Here is a 12692-nt window from a genome sequence, read left to right on the forward strand (position 1 = left end):
CTTTGTTTCTCAGAATTGCGTTATATAAACTCACAATTGCGAGTTATAAAGTCAGAATTGCGAGATATAAAGTCAGAATTGCGAGATAAAAACTCTCAATTCTGACTTTTTTTCTCGCAATTCTGACTTTTTTTCTCAGAATTGTGAGATATAAACTCGCAATTGCGAGTTAAAGTCCAATTTTGAGGGGGGGAAAAGTTTATATCTCACAACTCTGAGAAAAAAATTCAGAATTGCGAGTTTATATCTCGCAGTTCTGACTTCATTTCTCAGAATTGCGAGTTTATATCTCACAATTATGACTTTTTAACTCGCAATTGCGAGTTTATATCACGCAATTCTGAGAAACAAAGTCAGAATTGTGAGTTTGTATCACGCAATTCTGAGAAAAAAAGTCAGAATTGTGAGATTAAAAAGTCGCAATTACCTCTTTTATTTTTTATTCAGTGCCGGAAACGGGCTTCCATAGAAAGCTGCTTGGTTTGAAAGTGACTGAAAGTGATTTTTGTTTCAGGCTATGCTTCAAACATCGCTATGTTATTAACAACAGAGTTTAAAAAATTGGTTTCATAAATCCTTTCATAAGGTTTCTAAATCATAAGTGCTCATACAAATCAAATCATATGACTGTAATGTATGTCCACTGGAGGCAAGTTGAATGAGAACCCATGTGCGGTTTATTAAAATCCAAAAGTGAGCAGAAACACAATGAATAAGACTTGGCTTGGCAAAAACATGAACAAACGCTTCTGGTGATTAGTAGTAAATCTCCAGCACGTGCTTTCAGATGGAGCGGCATTTACTACACAGAGCCGTAGTTCACTGACAAGCTGCGCAAAATCACATTCAAAATCGGCAATGAATCGCCTGCGATTTTGAACGCGATTTTGTGTAGCTTGTCAGTGTACAATTCTTAAAGTTACAATTCTTTCATGTTTATTTTTAGCATATAGCCTATTTTTAAAACGGAGGTAATGAAGTTGTATGTCAGTGAGCTGAAGCCAAAGTGATTGTATTTCAAATTCATCTAGCACTTCAGTTTAGTTCAGTTCAGTTCAGTCAAGTAGTGATTGTCCTTTTTATAGCTACACACACACAGCTGCCGGAGTACACTGTGACTTTGCATTGCATTTAATTTTTGTTTGGTCAATAGTTTTGCTTCAATCTAAAAAAGTATAAACAGATGGAGAATGTCTCTCTTCTAAAATGGGTGACCCTATTTGTGTGGGTCCATTTCGATTAAGATGCTGCCTTGACAGGTCTCTGCCCAGTGGGATAGCAAGTCAGACCCGGGCCCATATGCAAAAACATTTGTAAGGGCCCCCCCAAACGTTATAGGTTAATGTGGGCTCCAACAGTCCTTATTGTTGTCTTTTCGGAGGTAAATAACATTACATGACTATTCACAAGCTGTTTTATGGATGGTATAAATTCTTGGAAATAATATTTAACGTTTTCAAGTCTAATCATTATTTGTAGCTTGCCAGCCATCGCAATAAGCGTGTTTTGTAAATCGTAGCCTTTAAATTCTGTCAATTTTATCACAACATTCTTTAATGTGGCGTGAGATCACTGTATTCACCTCAGTTCAAGCGGCATGTGAATCAATCTTCTTTTTCCTCTTTTCTACTAGTTCCAGCACATGATAAACATAAATGAATATCAGAAGACATGTTGAAACAAATCAGAACAACTTAACAATAAAATCTCATGTAATCAATAAATCAGTGTTTCGAAAATCGTCAATAAAGCTTGTGAATAGTCATAACAGTCGTACCATAAAATTTACCTCAGAAACGGCAACAATATAACTTTGCCAACTTTTATTTTCATAGATCAGTCAGTTAACCGCCACAGACCTTTTTTTTGTCTGTTTGCTTTTTTTTTTTTTAATAGGTGGAATTTTCACATTAATTAACTTTATTCATGCAATATAACAGAACTTTAATCTTGTAATTTTGACTTTATTCTAAAAATATTATGGCACTAAAACATATTTTCTAAATTACTTAATACAAGCACACTCTTGGCACAGCGGCCCAAAATGCAAAAATACAGAAAAAAATAAAGAAAAAAAAAACTACTCACTCACTCCGGGCCTTTCTTTTGGCAAATTCATCCACAATGTCCTTGGTGTTTAATTTAAGGCTTCGTGCATTCTCAATGGAAAGAATGGCTACTTTATATATATATATATATATATATATAAATGTGTAGAACTGTGTCATTTTTTAAAACTATGTGCAAATGCTGCATTGCCACAGCCAAATAAAATTATAATAATAAAAAAAAAAACCTGTGTGAGGTTGGTAGCTAGCTAGTTGAAAAGACTGTATCACAACTGTATCACATCTAGCTTCAGTGGCACCTGCACCATTTTAATTCTCTTTCTTTCATTTTAATTCTCTTTTATCGAAAGACTATTGTATATATATATATATTGAGGCCACAAATTAAGAATTCGTTCCCTCGTTTTAATTAAAAGGTCCCCCTCGGCGGGCCCCCAATCAACCCGGGCCCATATGCATACCTCGCATACCCAAACACTACGCCCCTGTCTCTGCCTATGAAGAGGTACATCACTACATTTTGGAAGTGAGTCAGAAAGGGCGATAGGTTCAGAGGTGTATGGCAAGCCTGACCCACTCTTTAGTGCATACTCCCCGAGGACTCACAATCAAGGTCACTACTACATCAGCACAGATTTTTAACTCACACACACACACACACACACACACACACACACACATTAAACAAACACAGTTCTCAATTCACGTCTCATCAGCTCTTCATCACATTGCTCTGCTGAAGTAGATAATGGGATAATAGCGCTTCGTCTTTTAGGAAGATAGAGAGCCTAAATAAAGTAGCTCCACTTTTCTGTGTGATTTCATATTAGCGCAGCCTTTTTTCTCAGAGCTCTCCCCATTATTACAGATAGACTCAGTGTTTTAGTAAATCAGTATATCAATGCCAGCGAACCATACTGTTTTTATAGTTCTGCATTTGCATGTATTCTTCTGACTGTTTATTGTCCTGCTTTCCACCTAGAGATTGAAATGATACAGTGAAACCCATGAAAGCCATCGGACAGTTGTGCTGCTTAATATTTTAGTGGAAACAGTGATTTTTTTCTCTCTCCAGGTTTCATTGATGAATAGAAAGTTCAAAAGGAGAGCATTTATGATTTGTAACATTATAAATATATTTACTGTAACTTTTGATCAATATTACACATGATTGTTGATTTAAAGTATATATTTCTTAATTTCTTAAAAAAATTACCCCAAAATGTTTTGCACATATAGTATTATTTTATCCAGTACACAGACTTGACTGGAGTTGTCATCTCTTAGGAAAATTTGAAACATATTTGTCAAAAGATCTATTGGTTTATTTATGGTTTTACTCTAAAACCTTTTAGAGAGGACAAACATCATTCATTCATTATTCAAAACAAAGTGTGCAAATTTGATTCATCAGTAATCAGCCTGCAGAATGTTTAGACCTGAAATACATTTGATCTCATCTGTGTAAGTGAGTCTGACCTTTGCACTGACCTTTGCACTGACTGTGCTCAATAAACTACAGCTACGTGACATTTTGGATTTTAAAATCTGTTAACAAAGCAAGGGAAGACAACCAGGCCTATTTCTTTGTTTGATTCTTTGGTTGAAATTAGCCTGAGTAGTGTGAAGGAGGGCCAGATTGTACAGGGTCTATGGACACAAAAGAGGGGTGGGACGGTGACCCCGATGCATCATTGACCCCAGCGGTGTCCTGGTGTCTTCTACTCGGTCACACAGGCACACATACTAGGAGAAGTGGGCCATGAGAAGGGTATCTGTCAGGGTCTTCTTGTTAGCAGGCTGGACAGCTTGCTCGGGCAGATGGCATGTTAATAGAGCGAGGAGATACGTCTGTGTGTGTGCTTGTGTTTGTTTATGTGTGTGTGTTTCCTTCGTTGATTTAAGACCCCGCTGATCGAAGAAGGCCATGCAGGGAAGGCCCAGAGGAAGAGGAGCAGGTGGGAAGGAAATGTGTGTGTGTGTGTGTGTGTGTGTGTATCTCTGTGGATTCTTGCCAGGGTGTTTTCCACAGACTTGAGTGATCATTAGTCAAGCCAGGGACCCGCAGAAGATGTTAACCCTTTATTGTGTTTAAAAAATAAAATAGATCTTATCTAAGCAATAATCATAAGGAATTTAACAGATTTGGTTCAATTATGGTTCCTTAACGGTTCCATTAACAGTTCTTTTAGTACTTTGTAGAAGAAATAATTTGAATTTTTTTTTATTATTATTATAGGCAGCATAAATACAATCTAATAACTAGCCTTGACATTATATTAAATGACAATACAATGTGGTAACATATTTAATTCATTTTTATAAAATACTATACAAACATGTCATTTTTATTTACACATTGTCCTGTTAATAACCTGTAAGTCACTATTGTGACTACGAGCTTTGTATTGTAGTATATGTGAATGATGTGTAACTTTTTATGTTGCCTGCACCCAGATACCCCTGCTTATTTGTGCTGTTTATTCAGCTGACTTCATCATCTAAATTAGTATTATTATAAATTATAAACATTGTGCAATAGTGTTTATGACTAAAACAAGAAAGCTTAAAAAAAAAACGTATGACTTGCAACTGCTGTTCTGCTTAGTATTGCTATACTTGCATGAATAACCATGTTTATAAAACTTGTTGAACAGAACATATTATTTATCGATCTTTTCCTTTCACTCAGAGATCTGCTGGTGAGTGCTTTTTCAGTGTTCCTACTAAATCTGGATTAATGAGTCGTGGATCTCACTCCAACTGCGGTCAAATGTCCGGCTCAGGCTGAGGGTTTTATTAGAGATCAGATTAGAAGTAGATAGTTGGCACACACAGTACAGTAGGCTAAAGTTTTAGCTATACAGAAACCATAATGCAAAGCTGTTGTTTGCATTGAGAAGATCATATTCAAATGATCTTATACCGTCTGCCTACGTCTGGTAAACCTCTGGGCAAAGCCTCTCGTGACTGGGTGTTACGTTGACAGTGACAGTGTTTAAATAATCTAAAGCTGATTCTGCACAGACCAGCCCATCAAAATCATATAAATCCTGACAGCTGAGTTTTGTTTGAGAAAATATTGATGAGACAAATGAGAAAGATACGGTGGCTAAGAGAGCTCAACGCACTGCAACTTAAGAAAACATGCAGATAGAAAAAGCACCAGCAAATTAAGAAAACATCTTCATCAGTTTGACAACACGCGCTGCCAATACTTCCAACACAACCAAACACAGAAACGCATGGCAAGTAGCACAGACCACAACGGAAATGTTCCAAGGGGACCCCAGCAACCCTTATGAAAATAAACCATGATTCCTTTTATTATAGTAAAAGTGTAGTAACCATTTTGCCATATAGCTTACTATTTGAATAACCACAGTTGTACAAGTACCATGGTTAAACTATGCTTAGTGTAGCAAAACCATGGTTCATTTGTGGTTACCATTGTTTAACTGTAATAACTTTTTTTTAAAATAGTAAAACCATGGTTAATTTTCATAAGGGAAGTTGTAAGTTAGCCATGCTTACATAATGTTTCACAGTTACAGTAATTGTGTATTTCGTCAGCTTATTTAGGCTAATAATTCCCCAAAAAGCTAAGCATGTCCCAGCCGAGTTCGTCACTTGTTGCTGTTCCCTTAAAGGGTTAGTTCACCCAAAAATGAAAATTATGTCATTAATTACTCACCCTCATGTCGTTCTAAACCCGTAAGACCTCCGTTCATCTTCGGAACACAAATTAAGATATTTTTGATGCATTCTGAGAGCTCTCTGACCCTTCATAGACAGCAATGTAATTACCACGATCAAGGTCCAGAGACGTAGCAAGGAGATCGGTAAAATAATCCATGTGACATCAGGGGTTCAACCATAATTATACGAAGCTACGAGAATACTTTTTGTATGCAAAGAAAACAAAAATAAAGACTTTATTCAACAATTCGTATCCTCCACGTCACCCTGGTGCCATTTTGGAGAATATCCACTGAACCTGTGCGATTTGGGGGAAAATATCAATTTCAATCATTCTAAATAATTCAATGTCAATAATTCTAATTTCATTAGAGTAAATGGTGAGTGTTGAAGGCTGTCAAGGGAGAAATAAACTTCTAGCCTACATAAGGTTTTATTTAGGGTATGTACCAGCAGGGATGACTGCTCATGCTAGCCAGCCAAACCTTGACCCCCTGAGTTTGAATATGTTGGGAATCTGGGCTATGTTTAAGAACGGTGGGAATGTTGGGTGGTATTTGAGGATGCCAGCTAATGCTGGGTTGATCAGGACTCTAGATAATGGTAGGTGGTATTTAAGGAAGCATGGAATGTTAGGTAGAATACTGGGAATGATCAGTGGGATGTAGCTAATGAATGTGCTGCAAGAATTTATGCAGGTTTAAGACGTTTTTTAAGCGTGTGAAGATGGTTCGTCACGATACGATATGATACGATATCGATTCTCATACCCAGTGATACGATATTTGCCGATACCTCAAAAATTGCCGATACCTCTTCAAATTTCATTATGTGAAAATGTGGACAGTGCCAAAATAAAGATGCCTATTTATACTACAGATATCGATATTTTACGCGTGGCATCGATGCATCGTATCGTCAGACATCGTATCGATGTATCGATCCATATCGATGAATCGTTACACCCCTAGTGTCTAGTAATGATATATAATTAAAATGTGTGATGTAAGTGTGCATACTAGTTATACAGTGAACTACAATATTTCATCTGTTTAATGCAACATTAATAGATAAATGTTTTAATGGAATTGAAGTTACATAACATATTCACTGTTTCACTCACATCTCTATCAACAAATTATTTTGGAAGAAAAGATTTTTAAGCATGTTAAGCAAATGATTTCATTGACCCTTGTTTATGTGTGCAGTGTCAGCTGTCCCAGGCGTTGAATGGAGTGTCTGACAAAGCCAAGGAGGCCAAGGAGTTCCTGGTGCAACTGAAGAACTTGCTTCAGCAGATACAGGTATGTAACACAACAAAGCCATCTGATGAAGAGTTATGTATTAGAAATGTGAAAATGATGTAAACTCATTAAATATTAAATGTTTAAATAGGTTGCCAGTTTTGAATGTGTTCCTTTCAGAATATTAAAAGACTCTCTATGTTTTGAACACTTGTGAATAAAAAATTGCCTTCACATCAGAGCAAAAATCATAACATAATCAAAACAGCCAAGCTAGCAGCACTCGAATATTAGCATCTCCTCTTTGATTTATGAGTGTCTCAATAAATATGCAAATTAATATTTAGTTAAAAATGAAGTGGGGTAATTATAACATTCAGCATGTATCCAGCAAACGTGCCATATGTCAGATGTTGACATGAATTTCGTTGCATATCAAAGGTTTTAATCATCTAAAGCCGGGGTTTTCAACTAGGGTTCCATCGACCCCTGGGGTCTTGCAAGGGGGTCGGAAGCAAATAAAACATATTGGAAGTATAAAAATATTGAATAAATGTCAAATTTGAAGCATTAATTATCTCCTTACCCTGCCCTAGTCTAGAGAAATGAAACTGATGCAGCTTAACATTCATTTGTATTGAATGTTGATCAAAGCAAATTTTTTTGCATACAATTCATACATGCACATGATTGTCATGAGTTTTGAATTGTATTCTGCCTGGAGACCACTGGATTATGAGCTCTGAGCTATTTTTACTCCAGTGAAGAGTTTATGCCCTTTCATACTGCCCAGCAGGCAGAGGGAGAGAGAAAGAGATTGTCTATGAGCGCCTTTGTAAGCAGACTTTACGCTGAAGTGCTATCAGTGATTTTCAGTGCAATGTGACATACTTGCTCACAGAGAGACAAATCCTGCAGAAGGAGTACAGTCTGGTTTCAGGCCTTGCCTCTTATTTTAAAAGGTACCAGTCACATATAGGCCTACTCTTAGTTGCGGGAACGTATTTTGAGTTTCAGCATGTATCCAGCAAACGTGCCGTATGTCAGATGTTGACATGAATTTTGTTAGCATGTTTATGCGTTGCATATCAAAGATTTTAATCATCTAAAGCCGGGGTTTTCAACTAGGGTTCCATCGACCCCTGGGGCAAATAAAACATATTGGAAGTATAAAAATATTGAATAAATGTCAAATTTGAAGCATTAATTTGAAGCATTAGCAGAAAAGACCTTATTTATTTGGGTTACAACGGCTATAGCCTATCCATCGTATTCATTTTGTCAATGCAAGGTAGATGTTTAATATATGCGAATTTGCCATTGTACTATTTTATGGCCTCATATGAAACGTCTTCTCTTCATAATCGTTGTGTAGTAGATGAAATGACTCAGCCGCAGTGTCAGTGTGTGGGTGTAGATCTCACATCTGAGTCACAACCGTACTCAAAGTGAATGAACGATTAATTGCATTCCAAACTCCTACACCACAGACAACTGATCATTGCCAGCTGTAGTGTTTCATTTCTGTGCCACTATGGACACCAAACAGAATAGCAAAATATATATATTTCATATCCCCACCCCCACTCCCCATCTTGCACAAACAGGGAGTCCAGCACCAAACTTCACTGGTTGAGCCTAAGACTGGTTTGCATTGTCCAATTTGTCTGATGCTTATAAAAGCATCCTCACCATTGATGCATTGATGGACTTTGTGAAGTAGCTGTGTATTCTAAAAAAAAAAAAAAACCATAGCAAAATATAACCTGCCCATATTTCATGGAACTATTGTTGATATGATTTTATTTGAAAAGTGATGTGTAGAGACAGCTCTAATCCTGTGTCTTCATTGGACATTAGTAGCATGTCTCTGTAGTATTTTATTTTATTGTATTTTATTGTTTTGTTTTGTTTTGTTTAAGCCACATTGTGGATCAAATCTTTGGTCTATTTGTTTAAGCATCATGACCAGTTTGAACAAAACAAAACAAAACAAAACAAAACAAAACAAAACAAAACAAAACAAAACAAAACAAAACAAAACACTCAATTATGTGGGTTTGGGGCCAGATTATCTGTTTCATCAACCAATGGCAGGGTGTATTTGGGAAATTTAATTTGTTTGAAAACATCTGAGACCATATATTAAAATGAAGCTGTAATAATGTCATATTGTAACTATATTTCCACAGTTTTAAATTATGGCTTCCCACATTTGCATACAAACACCATTTAGTATTCAGCAGTTTAAAATATAGAAGTTTACAAATGTGAAAATGTTAGCCAATCATAAAATGGGTCATTTTAATATATAAGTCTGAAAGGTACAATAGCGTTTTTAATTCTTAGGGCTCAGACAGATGGTGAAAAAGTACAACAACTAACTTTAGCAGACTTCTTCAGGAGGGAGGTTAAAATAGTACAAAAGTTCCTTATTCAGGACATCAAAAACAAAATCATGGAGACATATTGTATTGTATATACTGTTTTGTGGTGCAAATTCTTGAGGCTCACTCTCATTATGTGTATACTGTGTGTGTGTGTGTAACAGGAGAATGGGGTTGAATTTGAGGCATGTCTGGTCGCTCAGTGTGACTCTCTGATTGAAGCGCTCACTCGGCAGAAGGCCAAACTGCTCACCAAGGTCACAAAGGAGAAAGAGAGTAAGCTAAAGGTAGGTCAACACACACACACAACATGCACATCTCTTTTCACTCATTCCTAGTCTCAACACCTCTTGACAGGGGTCCACACACCTAAAATTAGGAGTAGTAAATTACATTTGCTAGTGGTTGTAGTTGTAATTTTAGAATCAGCCTTTAAGGGTAGAATGGAAAAGTATACATATATTTTATATACATATATTTTTTGAAAACCATTTAAGAGTTGTTCAACTATAACTATACATTTTGCAGCAGTGAGATTATTTCCTATGATATAATTCCTGGCTTCACCACACAGATGGGACAGAGAGAGAAAGTGTTTCTGCAATACACCGCACTGTTAGTGTGGCCTCCCCTGACTTTATGGAAAGCAGATTGAGTTTTTGTGTTATTTGTGCAACTCCATATGGTCAGAATAAAGTGAGATCAGTGAGTTTCTTTAATCTGGCTGTATGTAAGGAATAAAATGTATTTACTCAGTATATGATCAAAATATTTGCACTAGTAGCAAATATTAATATATTTTTTTATATATATTTTTTTCATTTAATTGTAAAATTTAAGTAAATTAATTTTAATTATTTATTTAGTTTAATTGTTTAGTTTATTTTTTCACATTTATTATTATTATTATTATTTAAATGTATTATTACTTTTTTTTTTTTGAAGATAAAAGATACATTTGCTACGTGTACTGCGTTAGGCTAACCGAGACTTGTCATTTGCACTTATATATTGTTGCTCTTTTGTTAGTTTTGACTGCTTTTATTGTCCTCATTTGTAAGTCGCTTTGGATAAAAGCGTCTGCTAAATGACTAAATGTAAATTTAAAGCACTTGGCTAAAGAGGGATTTTTAAATTAGCATGATGCTTCTAGTGCCATTTTCATCAGCTCTGCTTGTATTGAGGACCTCATGATATAAAAAGCCAATTTTCTGTTCTCTAAGATAATTTGTGGCTAATAGTGTAAATTCCTCCATCTTCCGGGGTCTGTGTGCCCTGCTCAGATAATCAAATGAAGTGTTTTTGTTTGCAGTGACAGGAGACGTCATTTTCTACTCTAATTCATTTCTTCCACGCCAGTAGTCTGACAACAGAGCTTTACACATGCCCTCTTTCACCACACTGAACACAGGATGAAGGGGGTTGGGGTGTGAAAGTAAACCCGCTCAGTCCTATGCAGTTATTACAGTATATCAAGGAATTAATCCATAGGTTGTTCTATAGATTACAGTGATGCAAGTTTATATTGTGCATTAGGAAGATTATCTACAGTTTATATATCACAACTTATGGTTGTAAAATAAAACATCAGCCGACAGGAAAGCAGCAAAATTTAGGAAACCGTGGTACATGTATGGCTCTGTGCACAATAAACCAACCAACATAAATTCCTTTGCTTCATTTGATACAGATTAGAGACAGAAGGCTTTCTAGTAATTTTAATCAGGATAAGGCTGGCAGACGAAAAAAAAAAAAGGAAATGAAAAGTTAAGGTCTTGCTTTTTTCATATTTAAATATTCATAACCTCACAATATGAATGTCTTTAAGCACTATTCATTTTTTTTGATGATGGCACATTAAACACATTGAACAGGGCGTTAATCTTCCTCCTTTTTGTTTTGTTTAAATATTCATTCATTTCTAACTTAAAGGGTTAATGTTGGTTCTGTCAGTTATAATTATACAGTCATTCATCTCATTCCACAGAGCGCTTGACAAGTGCATCATTAAATAATTATGCATTATAATTAATGCAGGAATAAATAAAGAGTGACTGATTTGATCAGCACATTGTCTTCACAATTAGACATGGATAGCAAAATGAAATCAGCTCTTTGTATTTCAAAAACAAATATTAATAGAATATATTCAGGATCATTCATAGCTTATTATTTCTTAGTAAGCTTAACATTTAATACTCTACTTAAAGGGATAGTTCACAAAAAAAAATGTCATCATTTACTCACCCTCGTGTAATTTCAAACCCATGAAGATACTTTTTATGACACCTGAGAGATTTCTGTCTCTCCACTGAAAGTCCATTCTACCAAAACTTTGATGCTTCAAAAAGTTCATAAAGACGTTGTAAAATAATTCCATATTCCATATTCCATCAAGCTGTTAATTCCAAGTTTTCTGAAGAGACACAATCACTTTGTAGAGCACGTTATGTGTAAAGTGAACCATGACGTGACAATACAAAATTAATTTATTCATTAAGTCATTCATTCATCACCCATCTTTCCATTGAAGTACAGTATATAGTCTCTGATGTTATTATGCAACTAAATCAGTTATGGGTGAACAGGAACACACAGGATCATGGCAGGAACATTGTACTGATCCATCCAGGATTGAAACATTTGCTAATTGTGGGGAATATTTTAGTCTGTCACTTAGTGGGGTTTGCTTAGTTTGCAATAATTTGTGGATAGTTATGTCACACCCTTTCAAGTAACCTTGCATGTAACATGATAGTAACCATGTTTACCATATTATATAGTGATGAGAGGAGTTGAAAGATTTCTTTTATTACACTAGTCTCATATAACATAGTCTTGTGCCTGTATTAACATATAGGGGAGAGCAGGGTGAGTTGAGCCAGTTTTTACTTACGGTGTGTTTATAGTGAGCATGTGACAGTAATGGGCCCAACTTAAATATGTACAGACATTTCAGGATGTGGTGCATCCTTGGGAATAATCACTTTGGATCTAAAATAAACTGCCTTCAAAATATGGCTTTCAAAAAAAAAAAAAAAGTCTCTTGGCACAACTTGTCCCCAGTATGGGGTAAATTGAGCCTAGGGAGAGGGTAAGTTGAGCCACATGGAGTTAAACTGTGCCACAAAGGACAGAGATGTTTGGATAATAGAATGGATGGATGGACGACTTCTTGAAAGTTTTATTTGAAGATACAGTTCACAACCTTGAAGTGATTTTTTTTATTATTTTTTACAATTTTAGAACAAAATAAAGTTCAAACTAAAGAAAAGAAAAAAGAAAAAAAAAAA

The 12692-nt window shown here is 35.7% G+C and overlaps 1 protein-coding gene across 3 annotated transcripts in view; it reads left to right on the forward strand.

Moving 5' to 3' along the window:
• LOC107742212 (E3 ubiquitin-protein ligase TRIM9-like) overlaps window positions 1-12692 on the forward strand; it is a 50065-nt gene that overhangs the window by 15249 nt on the left and 22124 nt on the right. For all 3 annotated transcript variants that reach the window (XM_016555109.1, XM_016555107.1, XM_016555108.1), the window contains 2 exons: window positions 6977-7072; window positions 9564-9686. In XM_016555109.1, coding sequence (XP_016410595.1) covers window positions 6977-7072; window positions 9564-9686 — 219 coding nt within the window. The remainder of the gene's footprint in view (window positions 1-6976; window positions 7073-9563; window positions 9687-12692) is intronic.

This window comes from Sinocyclocheilus rhinocerous, unplaced genomic scaffold (genome assembly GCF_001515625.1).
Source record: "Sinocyclocheilus rhinocerous isolate Xijiao unplaced genomic scaffold, SAMN03320098_v1.1 scaffold2752, whole genome shotgun sequence".
Classification (NCBI taxonomy): domain Eukaryota; kingdom Metazoa; phylum Chordata; class Actinopteri; order Cypriniformes; family Cyprinidae; genus Sinocyclocheilus; species Sinocyclocheilus rhinocerous.